Source organism: Lissotriton helveticus, chromosome 11 (genome assembly GCF_964261635.1).
Source record: "Lissotriton helveticus chromosome 11, aLisHel1.1, whole genome shotgun sequence".
Taxonomy (NCBI): Eukaryota; Metazoa; Chordata; class Amphibia; order Caudata; family Salamandridae; genus Lissotriton; species Lissotriton helveticus.
The window spans coordinates 59,611,038-59,627,458 of NC_136072.1; the positions used below are offsets into that span (position 1 = coordinate 59,611,038).

Consider the following 16,421-nt stretch of genomic DNA (forward strand, 5'->3'; position numbering starts at 1 on the left):
CAGGTTCTCCTCTCTATCATTCCAGAGGGTGTTTGCTGTTAAAGCAAGGGAAATCTGTACAGGCTTTGCTGTTTTGTGGATTTCACATTGGAATTTCTAGTTGAAGTACTGGACAGTGTAGCTTTTTATAGGCTGCATTATCTGTCTTTAAATTCTCTCTTAAGTGTCTGTGCAGTTCTGCATTTTTTCGACACTTTAAGAGATTATTTTTGATTGCTCCGGGGTCCACGCACATGGGCGGGACTATTCACTAGATTATGACTATAACAGAGATCCCCTACTACAGAATTATATTTCCCTGTCTCTCCTCTTATTCCTTCTGTCTCCTCATTTTCTTCCCTCTCTCTTCATATTTAATTTTTTTCTTGATACTCCTTGTTCTGTCCTCTTTCTCCTTTCTCTCCCTCTGTATACACTCTGTGCAGATTTACAAGCCCCTTGTGCTTCTTTGTTGTTTTATTGTGTCAGTTTTTTTTATGTAATGTCGGCAGAAATAAAGTAGTAAATTGCATATGTATTTGGAAAATGAGTCAGGGTTGTTCACTGAAATTTAGTAAATATATACATGGAATGTGTATAGTCACTTAAACGTTTTTCAGTAGTAAATAGTAAAATGCATGTTCTCATATTTTTTTGTCTAATATCGCTTTGTGCATGAATGTACATTAAGGAATTATATTCTCCCCTTTTTAAATGTTTTACAGTAGTAAATGAGTTTTGGTAAAATGCATGGTCTTATATTTTTTTGGTCTAAGATCACACTGTGCATCTGTGTACATTAAGGAATTATATTCGCTCCTTTTTTCTTACTTTCTACACTCTCTTGTCATACTCCCTCCTCTCTCCTCTTACTCCTTCATCTTTCATTATACTTCCTTCTTTTTCTTATATTCTCCTCTATTCTTATACTTTTTGTTTCTTCATACTTGGTCCTCTTTTTGCATATTTCTCCTACTCTTTATATTCTCTCTTGTCTTTATATTCACTAAGCATGGGCGGATTTTGCGGATCCACGATTCACGAATTTGCGTATTCACGGATCGTGGATCCGCAAAATCCGCGTATCTGCGGATTTTCATAATTGCGGATTTGGGGCGGGGCTTCCATGCGAGTGCACATGCATCTTGTGTGTATAAAAGGTCAGATACCGATCATAGACAGCTGCCCAGCCTTGACAACGCTCACGATTGTTTTTGGGGCCGATAAATGAGTCACTGAATTTAAGCTTCAACTAGGGCTCATGCTTACATAAGTAAGCTTCCGGTTGAGGTTTGATTTTGTGCCAGGACCATCGTGCCAGAATGAACCCTGCCCTTCATATTTATTCAACAAGACGCCACCGTTTTGGGAAGAGGGCACAGCTGCCTTGCATGTAAACTATTTTACGATGGCGCCGGCAAGCTGCCAGCGCCATCCTAAAATAGTTGCTACATTAGCTTCAACAGGAAGCGCGAATAGATAAAATAAAGCGCCTGCTTGATTTGATCTATTAGTGCTTCCTGTTGAAGCTAATTTAGTAACTATTTTACGATGGCGCTGGCAGCTTGCCGGCGCCATCGTAAAATAGTTACAACAACTGGCCAGCAAGGGTTGAACTTTTGACCTAGGAATCCGCCGCTCGCGGATTGCGAATTTACGGTAAATTCGCGAGAGTTCGCGGATCGCGAATTTACCAAAAATTCGCAGAATCCGCGAGCGGAGCGGATTTAGCGCTCATGCTTAATATTCACCACTGTTCTTACTGTCTCCTCATACTACTCCCTCTCTCCTTATACACTCAGTCTTCCCTTATATTTGTCTTTTCTCCACATTTTTGTCTCCGTCTCTCTTTATATTCCTTCCTCTTTCTTCATACATACTCTTTTCTTATATTCTCTCTTTCTTCTTATTCTCGCTATACTTTGCACATATTCCCTATTCTTTTCTCATACTTTTCTTTTTCTACTCATACTCCCCTCTCTGCTCACACTTCTCCTCTCTTTTCTTATACTCCACACTCTCTATTGATATTGCCCTCTTTTCATAATGTCTCATTCCTCTCCTCATACTCCCCCTGTCCTTACACTCCCCCTATTTTCATATTCTCCTCTCTCTTCTCTTACTTTTAAATGTCTCCTCATGCTACTGCCTTTTTCTTATATTCCCCTTTGTCCTATACTCCTTCTCTCTGTGTTCATATTTTCCTGTATCTCTTCATATTCCTTTTCTATTTTCATTTTCTGTCCTCTCTGTTTATATGTTTTCTTTATGTTCATAGTGCTTGCTTTCTTCTCTTACTCCTCCTTGACTCCCTGCATACACTCTGCAGCACTTTCCTCATATTCCCATCTTTTCATACTGACCTCTCTCTTTATATTTGTTTCTCTTGTCATACTTCTGCCTCTTTCCTCATACACTTTTCACTCTTCATAATCCCCCATCTGTTTATACTCCTTCTTTTCTCTTCATACTGTATCCTCTGTTCTTTTACACCCCTTTTTTCCTTATGCTCCACTTTTCCTCACATTCTCCGTGCTCTCTTCTGGTACTCTCCTCTCTCTCCTTATACACACCCTCCTTTACTTGTATTTCTTTTTTGTTCTTATACTTGCGCCTCTTTCCACATATTCCTTCCTTTCTCTTTATAGTCTTTCTTATAGTGCCCCCTCTCTCCTCACACTTTCTTTCTTCTTATATTCTTTCTTCTCTCCTCATACTTCCACCTTTCTCCTCATACTCTCCCTTACCTAAAAAAATTAAAAAAATAAAAATAAATATAAGAAAAAGAAAATATATAGAATTCAATTTTAATATATTGAAAAAATATATATATATATATTTTTGAAATGTGTTTTGTTATTATTTTACATTAAGAATAAGGAATATAACTTAAATTATAAAAAACTATACATAATTATAATAGAAATGTAGGAAATGAGTTTAAAAAGAAATAAATATAATAATTAATACATTTAAAAATTATCATTTACAAAACCTTTGAAATTCACTGAAAAAACCATAGGTTTTACACACGTTATAGTTAGGAATTAGCATTTAAAAAACCTTTGATGTCATGAGTGAAGTCACTGACCATGTCATGAGTGATGTAATATGTGACATCATCAGCAATGCATTGCGGGCGCGCGAGGTATAGTTAGCTGAACTAACTATAACATGGGAATTTCAATGGCTTTGTATGAGTGAAATGTCCAGCTAAGTATAACATGTGTGAAACCTATGGTTTTTTCAGTGAATTTCCAAGATTTTTTAAATGCTAATTCCTAACTATAATGTGGCTGAAACCTATGTTTTTTTCAGTGAATTTTAAAGGTTTTTTAAATGCTAATTCCTAACTATAACGTGTGTAAAACCTATGGTTTTTTCAGTGAATATATATATATATATATATATATATATATATACAACCAAAAACCTTTCTCCAGTTTAAGAAAAGAAATCCGGGCCACTTGGAAATGCAAAGCGTATTTATTTAATGGCTTTCTCGACGCGTTTCGCAGGTGAAACCTGCTTTTTCACGAGACAGAAACCAAACACGAAGTGCTCATTATATACAGTCACATGTTGTTCTATTCACATACATGGAAGACAGACTTGTTGGTATATCTACGGGCTGAGTTCGCTATTTACAGACCTCGTCAGGCAACAAAAGTAAAGGCTGCAAAAAACGTTTAAGTGACACGCAAGATGCAATTTAAATTACGCCAAACTGAAATTGTTTTCTACACCTGAAAATGGATAATTAACATTGCAGGGAATATGTGGATTTCACTTATGGAATTTATGTCAACAGTTATTTGTACGATTGATTGAAGTATATGTAGTACATGGTTAGCTTATTCTTAAATGTATCAATACCCGATAAGGCCCATGTGGGCTTTTCATTTATCATTGAAGGTTTGTACAGTACCACATCATACTTAAAGCTATCCAAATTCTTGGTCAGCTTTCCTTTCAATAAAGCCCAAGTGGGCATAAATTGTTCATATTCCCAATTCGGGTAGTCCATTCAAACAATCTTATGTGATCAGGTGCTCCCAAAGGTCGAACAGATTCCCAATTATGATCACCAACAAACTCTGTAAACCAGAAATTAAAAACATAAAATCAGTGACTGTTTTATATGTGATAAAGTGATAAAAATAAGTGCTTAGTTAAAAAACAGCAGGTATATATACACAGTCAAACTCGCAGGCTAACCCAGATGCACACTATGTTCCTCATGTAAATTGTGACCGTTCGGTTGGGTCGTCCTGTATTTAATAATCAGTCTCGATTCGAGTCTCCTCATCTCCTTAATACGATCTCCCCCTCTTTCCCTCATGGGAACTGTCTCAAGTACACAGAAGGACAGCATATTTGCATTGCTTTTATGGTGTGTCGCAAAGTGTCTCGCGATAGGATATTGTTTATCCCCATTGGTTATCGCCCGCATGTGTTCAAGCACTCTTTTCTTGGCCTAGTGCTTGGAACTGCCAATGTAACATAACTGGCAGGGGCATTGTAGAGCATATATAACATGGTCCGTCAGGCATGTTACATGTTTGGTGATTTTGAATTTGTGTCTTTAGACAGCTGTATTTCTTTCGTGTTTTTACTGTTGCGACAGGCTTTACACCTGCCACAAATGTAAAAACCTTGCACCGGGATTCTCTGCTTCGCAGTCTTGGGTAAAAGAGTGGAGCAGAGAAGGTCTTTAAGGGATTTAGGTCTCCTGAAAGTGAGTTGGGGATGTTCCGAGATTTCAGGAGCTAAGTCTTTGTCTAGCTTGAGTATGTTCCAGTATTTGTTAAGTGCTTTCCTCACTTCTTTAGAGTCACAATGGTAGTCAGTGATAAATCTACTCATCACCTTTGGGGATGGTTGATTTTCTTTCTTTTTTAAATTAAGTAAGCTGGTTCTTTCTCTTTCATTTACCTTAGCCAGGGCACTGGTTATACATTTGCGTCCATATCCCCGTTCTCTAAACCTTTCGCTCATAAGGGTTGTTTCTCTGTTATAATCATTTTCATTTGAGCAATTTCTTTTAGCTCTCAGAAACTCTCCTACTGGAATAGAGTTAATCAGATTTGTGGGGTGACAGCTAGAGGCATGCAACAAGCTGTTGCCTGCTGTACTTTTCCTAAATAGAGTCGTAGTTAAACTATTATCTTTACTTTCAACTCTTACATCTAGGAATTCAATGATTGTGGGATTGATGTGACATGTAAAACTCAGGGTAAAGTCATTAGTATTCAGGTCTTTGACAAAATCCAATGCCTCTTGTTGGCTTCCGCTCCAGACAATAAAAATATCGTCTATATAGCGGAGCCAACACACAATTTTAGTAGGATATACTTGGGATTGGTAGACCACTCTCTCTTCCCACAGTCCTAAGTACAGACAGGCGAAGCTGGGCGCAAAACAAGTCCCCATCGCGGTGCCCAGTAGCTGATGGTATACTGTGTCATTGAAAAGAAAATAATTCTTGGTAAGGCATAAATATGCCATATCAAGAAGCATCTCAGTGTGAAGAAGGTAAGAGATGGACCGTGCTTTAAAGAAATGTCTACATGCTTCAATACCTTGTTGATGGGGGATGCAGGTGTAGAGGCTATTAACATCAAGGGTCATGAATAGCCAGTTGGGGTTCCAGGACATATAATTGATTCTTTGTAGGAAGTGACCCGAGTCCCTAAGGTATGAGGGTAAATTTTGCACCAAGGGCTGTAGGAAAAAATCTACGTATCTAGAGGTGTTTTCCCAACAACTACCTCTAGATGATACGATGGGTCTCCCCGGGGGGTCAGTCATGCTTTTGTGGACCTTTGGTAGGAGGTAGAGTGCGGGTATCTTAGGGTGTTTATTAAGGATAAAGTTAAATTCCTCCCTACTAATCAGCCCGTTCTCCTTCCATTTGTTAAGTTGTTCTGTATATTTTGAAACACAGTCAAGATAGGTTGCCTTACTGCTTTTCTTAGTGCAGTCGCTCAATTGTGATAAACCTTCATTAATGTATAGGTCACGAGGTAACACCACAATATTTCCCCCTTTGTCAGACCTTTTGATAACGATACTTTTATCATCACTCAGAGATTTGATCGCTTTAAATTGTACACTTGTTAGATTACAATTTACATAATTGTCACACCTAGACAATCTTTCAAATTCTTTGATCATCGCTTTCTCAAAGATGTCAATGGATTCGTTCACAATTTGCGGCAAGAATACAGATTTCGGTCTAAAATTACTTTTATATTTCAAACCAATATCAATGTCATCATAAATCAGATTCAGCATAGGACTGTCGAGTGTGTCCAAGTCTCCCTCCAGTTCATGGAGTAGATGCAGCGTTTCCACATCTGCGCCTGTGATACTGGTGGGCACTTGTACTGACTCACGGGTCTCAGTGGTAAGTTTCGTAGCATGCCATTTCTTTAAGCGCAGCTTACGAGTAAAGTAAAAAAGATCAATACGACTTTGGGTATAGTCAAAAGTGGAGGTGGGGCAAAAGGATAATCCTAGGGACAATACCTCTTTCTCAGCCGTGGTCAGCTCTCTAGTCGATAGGTTGATTACTGTATTCGAATCCATCATTTTCCTCTTCTCTGGCCCCTTGTCCTTGATCCCACTGGGCTCGATATGCTGCTGGTATTCATTGTGTTGCTTTTTCCGGCGCCTTTCCCGCCTTGACCTCGTCCTTTTGTTCCTCCGATAGGTTTGTTTTGCCCTGTTAATCTTCTCTGGGCCACCATAGCGTATTCCATTAAAATTTTGTCTTTTGGGCTCATCAGCTCCGGGTTCTGAACTTTTAGTATGCTTGGCCCAGCTGGAGCAGTGGTTTGTTCCCTTGTGTCACCGGAATCCCTTAAAGCTGTTGTTACACTGGTTCCCTCAGTTTGGGGAAGTGGTGTAATTTCACGTGTAGTGATTGTTGTTCGTAGATGATCATATCTCTTGGCAAAGGTCAGTACCTGGCCCTGCTCATAGTCGTTACGGTCTCTGAGGAACTTGCTTTCCTTTTTGTCCCGTATTTCTTTCTCCAGTTTTTCCAACTTTGTATCAAATTTTGCCATTTCGCTTTCAAAGTCTTTTTCATCCTCGTAAAGACTTTTCAATTGATTTGTGATAGCCTCGATTTCTTCAGCCAGTTTTTCACAGCGTTTGTTGGCATCTTTCACGAGAATTTTAAGCATTCTCATGGAGCATTCGTGACTGTTCCCCGCCCATTCTTCCACCATATCGGGATCAGGGTCTGCGAATGTTGGGGTAGTATATATCCGCAGTCCCCTGGGTATTCTGTTCACCTCGATATATTTTTGTGTGGTGGCTTCCCACCATTTACTTTGTTCAGTCACCAGTAGTTTCCATAAAGTGTTCCAAAGACTCTGTTTATTTGGGCCAGTATTCCTCTGATTAACATTCTCAGAGGGATTGCTGGTCTCAGGAGAATCGAGGTCAGTAAATATGCGGCTTGCTGCTTCATACCGCCGTTGGTTCCTATTAGAAGCCATTGTAGATTTGGTTTTTCGATTTCCGCGGAAAATGTAAACTTCCGCCCGCTTTGCCTTTGTGATCACGCTCCCGTAGTGGTATACGTTACGTGTATCAAGCCTTTGCCCCCCTCTCTCCTCACACTTTCTTTCTTCTTATATTCTTTCTTCTCTCCTCATACTTCCACCTTTCTCCTCATACTCTCCCTTACCTAAAAAAATAAAAAAAATAAAAAGAAATATAAGAAAAAGAAAATATATAGAATTCAATTTTAATATATTGAAAAAAAAATATATATATATATATTTTTGAAATGTGTTTTGTTATTATTTTACATTAAGAATAAGGAATATAACTTAAATTATAAAAAACTATACATAATTATAATAGAAATGTAGGAAATGAGTTTAAAAAGAAATAAATATAATAATTAATACATTTAAAAATTATCATTTACAAAACCTTTGAAATTCACTGAAAAAACCATAGGTTTTACACACGTTATAGTTAGGAATTAGCATTTAAAAAACCTTTGATGTCATGAGTGAAGTCACTGACCATGTCATGAGTGATGTAACATGTGACGTCATCAGCAATGCATTGCGGGCGCGCGAGGTATAGTTAGCTGAACTAACTATAACATGGGAATTTCAATGGCTTTGTATGAGTGAAATGTCCAGCTAAGTATAACATGTGTGAAACCTATGGTTTTTTCAGTGAATTTCCAAGATTTTTTAAATGCTAATTCCTAACTATAACGTGGCTGAAACCTATGTTTTTTTCAGTGAATTTTAAAGTTTTTTTAAATGCTAATTCCTAACTATAACGTGTGTAAAACCTATGTTTTTTTCAGTGAATATATATATATATATATATATATATATATATATATATATATATTACAATGCACCTTATAGGTCCTGAGGAATCAGTTTCCCTTGTTTCGCTGATCAAATCTCCTCAGAGCGTTAACTCTGCTTAAAAGCACAGTTTGTATCTTCGTCATTGGCCTATCCAATTTCAGATTCAAGGAGAAGCTAATACCTAGATTACCTTCTCTAAAAAGGAAGTACTCAAATACCAGGAAAATGACTGTGGCTTTGTCTGAAAAAGCTCATGGTCTTGGGTTTATCCACATTAATAGTCAGGAAATTAATTGCACAGCAGGCATGTAAGGGTTGCAACTTCTGCTTCAAACCTATAAGTCAGTGGTGTAACAAAACTTGAGGGGGACCCTGCCAAGATAGCCGAGGGGACCCCACATGCTACGGACCCAGTCAGCAGCTTTATGGCCTGGGGCCCCACCGCCAGTGCATAGTGTGGAGGAGGCCCCTGGAGCTCTGGGATGCGGGGGCTATTGTTACACCACTGCTATATGTGTAAGATCCATCAAGCCCTGATTTATATGTAATTTACAAATGACTGGCAGGCAGCAATCATAAAGGCATTGGCAGGAACCTCCGTCACAGCGGTCCCTCTCAATATATTTTACTGTTTGCTACAGGGTTGCGTCAGAAGGACGTAGCCCTGTAGCAAAGAGTAATCTTTTTTTCTTTTCAGACAGAAAATCCTGAAATTGAATTTGCTTTTCTGAAAGAAACAAATGAATGCTTCCTCACCATGGGAAGCATTAATATTGTTTTACAGTTCTTTACAGCTAGGTTTTACCTGGTGGAAGGAACAGTGACAAATGACTACATATCCACCCATCTAAATTTGGTCGGTGGACATTTCGCCATTTTTCGGACAGCTCTTACTCCCCAGGGCTATCAGAGAAGTTTGTCCACAGTGGAGACAGCGTAGACTCCGCCAATATATAAATCAGACCCTAAGTCATCTTCATACATAAGGCAATGAGTATGTGCCCGCATATTTTAGGGGAGCATGAACCCACACTCCCTAGCACGTCTGGGAGACCAGAAATACATTGACTGAAGAGTAAGGGGACTAGACCTCAACCCTGTCTTCAACCATTGTTAACTGGGATTAGATCCAAATTCCTAGCCCATTTAGGTTTATCTGAACCCAGTTGTTTGCATATAATTCCCTTATCAAAGAAAAAGATTCTAATACATCCTTGTTTCGAAGGGTCTTAACTCCCCCAAAGGGGGATATTGTCATGATAAGTAAATCTCCGCAGGAAACTGATTCATAAATAACCATAAAAACATCCAAACAGCGGAACAAGCAGAAGAGGAAGGGCCAGAAAAGGAAAATGACTCAACCAGCATCTTTCACCAGTGATCACAGTCAAACCCCTGGTAATCAACCAAAGGTAAACTCACTAGGCATCTCAACTTTGGAGAGGGAACAGCATGATCATAACTATGAGACAGTAGAGAACATCATCCAGGAAGGTCGTAAAGACGCTAAAAGAAGTGCCACCGGAAATATAAAAACAAGCAGCAGCATAGATGCTAATGACAACCCTCGAGACGGAAGAGGAATCAAACATGGGGTCGTAACCACAATACTAGGTCCTGGCATAGATTCAACATGGGTGGGCAAAACAAGCCCCCAAAGCTGAGTACTAAAAAAAAACAACTTATATAGTCACTCTGTGAACAAGCAGCCCAACAGGAGTCAACAACCATTGTGTTTCTTCCTGAATGAGTCAACAACCATTGTGTTTCTTCCTGAATACAAATCAAAGGGCTGGGCTGACATATTAAACAGGCAAAACATCTTATGTCTCTTAAATTCCATCAGTACCTTAAAGAATCTAAAAACCAATGAGTTGGAGTCAATAGAATTTGTGGAAGCAACAGAGCAACTGGGAACTGAAGCAACCAAAACAATCTGGGCCTCCCTAGACTTAGCCAAGAAAGTCTCAAATGAGTATGCCCAACTCAACGCCTGGGGCATTCAAATGCGGCCCTTTATTAAGCCAAGATACCTGGAACCCCTACTAGTAGACCCAATTAACCAACTAGAAATCTAATCCAGCACTCGACCATACTCAGTATTGCGAGGAACCCGCAGCAAATCTCCTATGAGTACAGAATTCGCGAGCAGACGAATTCTAGGATAAATAAAACCGAAACGAAATCCCCACAAGAGCGAGGATGGCTGTCCAGGACTATAAACACCAAAAGTCATAATCTTTGACATAATCCGCCAACTACATCAAATTCATAAAATACTCTAAAACTCTGTTCCTGGAACATTATCGGTATGGGAGACAAGACTTTAGGCCCCAGAGCTGCAATTATATTTTCAAAAATTTGACATCATTTCGTTGCAGGAAACGTGGAGCGAATCACCAATTGAAATGCAAGGATTTACTGTACATCATTTAGCGGCCACAAAGAGTGCCAATTCGGGCCATCGGAAGGGGGTCTTGCCACTTACAGCTCTATAAGGAGCATCTAATCAGTGGAATCACGGCCCTACAATGTATTTCCCCCCAACGCAATGCAAGTATGTAGAATAATAACACAGGGGGCAAATAAAAATCAACATGTGCTACTAATAAATGTATACTTACACCCGCGTGATAAAATCAAGGGCACCAATCAGTTGGGGGAAGAATTAATGAAAATACTAACGGAGGAGAAAACGACCAACATGATCATTACTGGGGACTTTAAATTACACATGCTGAGTTCAACAGTTGGTGACAATCATATGAAAGATGAACTATGCGCATGGAACATACCGCCAAAAGAAAGCAACACTAACAGAAGACAAACTAAGTTGGCGCAGAAGTTCCTTGCGACCCTAGAGCAGCTGGGCTTCTGTGCACTAAATGGCAGATTCCCAGGAGATCGCCCACAGACGGCAACATTCAATAACGCAGTAGCAAGCAAGACAATCTATTATACTTTTATCTCTCGTCATATGTTTGCAAAAGTAGAGAACTACCATATTGGAATGTTGGATCACAGCAATCACTTACCGCAAGAAACTACGATAAAAATCTTGGCAAAAAACAGTATTTGCCAGCAAAAGCACAATGCCAAGTATGTACAACTAATGACAAAAGAGTAAAATGCAAACAGGTGACCCAGAAGGCCTTCTGGCCCTTGGAAAACAACTCAAGCTGCAGAGACTGATACAATAAAAAGCTGGGAGATATTCACAAAAAACCTTGCAACACATATAGAGATAAAAAGGAACAACACATATGGAGATATCAACAAAACAGGAGAGCAGTCTGTTCTCAAAGCAGATCCCTCACTTCCGCTATTGGAAAAAACGCACAAGTAAAACATCTTAAGGCATCCATAAATCATGCACTTCAAAAATCTTTAAAAATGTCGTCAAGATCTTTCTGCTTTGAACAAAGGCAAATAAAAACTACAAGATAAAAAGAGGACCCCTTTTTTCACAGGTCTACTAAATTCCCCAATACACGTCAACTAGAGCATTTCTACCGCCCCTGGAAATGTATACTAATTATCTAAATACCAGGCAGTAGTGCATGTGTTTCACTATTTTCTTTAACGGTCCTGTAGAAGTGCCAATTGACCCGTTAGGGGCAAGACCAGGCATGAAACATGTCAACCTTCCACAAATAGATAGCCCCCCAGGAACATTATCTTCTATACAGGCACACACTTGTTTTTTAATTAGGCTAGGGCTACCTTTTTATTAAAGTATAATTTAAGAGGACTGCCTGCTCTATACCCATTTTATCAATTTTCACCTCACTGTGCACTACCCAGCCCCCACAGCCACACTCACCTTACGGCTGCTTCTTCTAAAGATCCCCGACAAAGAGCTCCGGTTTCAGGAGCCTGTCAGGCATTGCAGCGCGGGCTGGCACGGGGCAACTGCCCAATGATGAAGCACGACACCTCTCAGGGTGTGTGAGGGCATCATGAAGAAAGACCTGCCTTCCCCTCACGTTCACACAGGAACTGCACACCTTCTCTAATTTCTAGCCTTATTTGGGAGCCTGTGTGCAGGACCTCATAACCCAGCTCTCTGTACCCCCTTTTTTGAAAATACTAAGAAATCTGAAACATAAGATCCCTGGCACAAGTTTCTCCTCAATGACTCGGGTGATACATGCAAAGCTCACACCGTCTATCACCTACGGAAGTAAGGCCTTGAGAGGGAGGGACGCAGAAACACTGGACGGCACAATAGCAAGAGCACTACGTATGATCTATGGCTTGCCTAGATATAGTGGAGAAGTGTGGCTCACTGGTTAGAGCGGCAGACTCTGACGCAGAGATCAGGCCCGGGACCAGGGTTCAAGTCCCGACGCGGCAGGGTCTTGGGCTCAATGTCCGCGGACTCGATAATTCTCGCATCGGCGCCTACTCTAATCATGGGTCCCACGCTTCAACTCTGGGCAATAGCTTGCTTAATCTCCACAACGGCCCCTACAACACTGGGATGCCTGGCTTCACCTTGGGGGTGCCCAGGAGAGGCATCTCACAGGGAGAGCCAGGAAGGCTTCCACAGTGTTATACAGCGCCGGGACGCCCCGTTGGGGCAGCTGTGCGCTTTACAAAATACACTACATTTACATATACATCTCCCGCACAATTGAGATTAGAGTTTGGGATCTAAAAACAAGACCTGGCCTGCAAAGGAGCATATATAAAAAGCTGGTACAAAATAAGAAAGGGAAACCCGGAAACCCTAAATGCATACTTAAGGAATGAACTGCATAAGGAGGCAGGTTTAGCTAGACGCAATTTGAACACTCGCTTGATCATCTAGGCTTACTAGGCCTTTGGGAGACATCAGGGACCTACGTGAGCTTCAAAAACGTAGTCAACAAATTTGTCATAAGAGAGTCTCTTAGACAGGATAAAGCCATCCTGTCAGAGAGAGCACACAGCTGGTTCACTATTCAGAGTGTAGAAAATCTGGGGTGTCCCGCGTTTACAGGACGACAGGGCCTGTTATCCAATGGGACAATGCTGCATCTATGAGCTTTAAGGAAGGTCCGGTATGAGCAACCTTATAATTATCAGAAGTAATAGGTGACAGACTAATAATAAGTCCCTAACAAACATCGGCGTACATATCAGAAAACGTATCGCCGCAAAATAAATTAAACAAATACGCGAAGCCCACTCGCGTCTGGTTACCGAGGCAATTGCTTCCTTATTGGCCAATCGTTAACCAATGAAAACAGAGAAATAGCAAAGAATAACTCCCCATATTTCTAGAAATAAGTTTATTTCTATTAGAAGGAGTAGGTGACAGACTGATAATGTGTCCCTAATTAACACTGGCGCACTTATCAGATGGCGTACTTATCAGAAAACGTATGGCATCAAAACAAAGAATACGCTAAGCCCCATCGCGTTTGGTTACCGAGGCAATAGCATTCTCATTGGCCAACCTCTAACCAATGGGAACAGAGAATAGGCAAGGAACAACGCGGGAGAAAAACCCTGACATAAGGAGTACATGCGTTTCGTTGTCCCGACAACCTAACTGTGATAGGTTAACACATAACCAATTAAGTGCCCCGTAGGAGAATGACCAATCCACACAGCCCTCATAAAAAGGTAGCCCGAATGCGAACGGAAACACAACGCATTCGACCACGAAGCGAAGAGCGGGAGAAGCTGTGTCGAGGAGCAGGGAGGCCGAATCAACTTAGAAAGGTATGACTGCACTCATGGTGCCGACGTGTGTCTTGATACTGAATGGCCCCTGTAAGGAGCATATAGAAATAAGAATACACACATATCAAACATCCCTATTGTCCAAGCGCTTGACTATAGGAATAATAAAAGAGAGGGTGAACATAGAAAACACCTCTATTGCTCAATATTTCTGACTAAGTTAGCGAATTTTTATCAAGAGCCAGTAAAACCATTACTAATCTACAATGGTATCTGGATTCTAAATCTAAATTTGTTTCTGTAAGGATGGTTCATCAGTCCAATTTTGATTAAAACGCACCGTTAATAAATACCTGAGATAAAAATAAAAAAGATATATACCTCAGGCATCACTAAGTACCACTACACATGAACAATTTAACTAATTACAAACACCATAGTATAGAGCAGCTAATGCCTAACATCAGGAACAGTCTTAATATATACTTGTGCAAAATTCACTTTTAGTGCACGGTGACAAAAAGAAAAAGCGGAATACAATAACAACTCGCAAGACTGCCTGGGTACCTCCAGAGAAAGGTGCAGCCTACTACAGCGGTGTGCAACTATACAAATTGGTGAGTTTCAGGGTGCATAAATAAACATTCACAAAGTGATAGCATTCCGTATAAAAACTCTCTACTTACCTACCAAAACAATTTTATCTGTTAAAGAAATTCTACCTCTAAGAAAATAACGGTGGCTCCCTCGCACAGTGTGGAAGGCCTTTTTATCCAAAATAAGGTAGAGTGAACCACCACCTTTTACTAATCGACATACATTACTAATGACATCAGAGAATGACACTCATTATTTGCACCCAATAGGCAACCCACCCCAGAATGAATCTGATTGAACGCCAACAGATCGTATAAGACTGGAGGCAAAAAATTCCTTGATTTGATACGGAAATAGCACTTCCAACTGATATTGAAATAAGTGGAACCTAACAGAAAAATCATGAAATTCTAAGGTAAGGAGTACGAATTGGAACACTAAAATAAATGCGTTCCTCCTCAAAAGATCAAACTATACTAACACAAAGGATAGTTTAGGACATTGTATATACGAGTCCTAATTATTGATCGTCAATTCCCTATTACAGTCGTATTTGACTGTCATCTGCGAATGAGGTGGCGGGAGGGTCCGCAGTGTGGATTTGGACAAACAATCGTGAATACCATTTAGGATGGCAGCCCACAGAAGTGCATAAATATCTAAGCCTCTCTGACCCCAAGAAACTTGCTGTAAACCATGATAACAGAATGTTGTTAAGTTAAAATGCTCTAATGAACAATCTCAGGGTGTCTTTTTAGTTAAAGAATAATAAAAAAAAGAAAAATGTTTCTCAATGTTTTTTAACTGTGTAAAAAGTATAAAACCAACAAACAGTGGGTAACTGCATGTCTTTTTAATATAACTTTCTAGAATCGGTCCTGAAGAAGGTGTTTTATAAAAGAAACCGAAACGCTGCGTCGACCTGAATCTTCGATTCTTGATGTTATGTACCTCAAATGTTTTTATGTGTTTAATCTTATGTGTATAACTTTTGGGCTTACTGTTTTATTATTGTTTTTAACATTATGACATGCCTTAACGTGTATTATGAAAATAAATTTGTATTTTTTCTACCAGAATCTATTTCACTGTGTGTTGGTATTAGCATATAAGAGTGTCACCCTCTATACATTTTAATTCTTTTATTCATTTATTGTTTTGTATGTTTCTAAGAGTGCCTCATGGTTTCTATGGTTTATTTATCAGTCTAAGATACCTTGTGTGCAAGTAGCCCCTTAAATATCAGAGGAGGTTGGCTGCCAAATCCATACCGGACCTTCCTTAAAGCTCATAGATGCAGCATTGTCCCATTGGATAACAGGCCCTGTCGTCCTGTAAACGCGGGACACCCCAGATTTTCTACAGTCAATCCCCCTGGTCCCTTACAACTACTCGAAGGGGGCCTCCTTAATCACTTTTTCTCACTATTCAGAGTTACACCAAAGCTATGCCACAAACGTACCTTCACATCGGTTTCTCTAAGGCCATTAAAGAGAAGTTCCTGAATTTTTGCTTAGGTATACTACCATCCGCATTTCACTTGCGCCGTGGCTACGTCCTCTGATGCCAGCAACCTGCCAACTCTGCGGGGAAGGGAAGGAGGACATACTGCTCTTCCTAACTATTTGCACGGACTACTAAGGGAGCGCCGAGAATTACTTAGACCCTTGTTCAACAACAAAAAAAGCGGTCCTGCAGAGAAGCAGTGATAGTACGTTTCTCTGGAGAGGATGTCCAGCTGAGTTGTGGTCTGGTAAAATTTCGAAAATAGTGGACACAAAGTTAAAGATAAACAACCAATAAACAAAAACACAATGT

The 16,421-nt window shown here is 40.0% G+C and overlaps 1 protein-coding gene across 1 annotated transcript in view; it reads right to left on the reverse strand.

Annotated features, from left to right (window-relative positions):
• Window positions 1–3,790: 3,790 nt before the first annotated feature.
• The window catches only part of LOC144791801 (uncharacterized), a 70,230-nt gene continuing 57,599 nt past the window's right edge, over window positions 3,791–16,421 (reverse strand). The window contains exons 2-3 of the mRNA XM_078666575.1: window positions 6,511–7,681; window positions 3,791–4,076 (exon numbers count right to left, since the gene is read on the reverse strand). Of these exons, the coding sequence (XP_078522701.1) occupies window positions 6,570–7,490 (921 nt within the window). The 5' untranslated portion in view covers window positions 7,491–7,681 and the 3' untranslated portion in view covers window positions 3,791–4,076; window positions 6,511–6,569. The remainder of the gene's footprint in view (window positions 4,077–6,510; window positions 7,682–16,421) is intronic.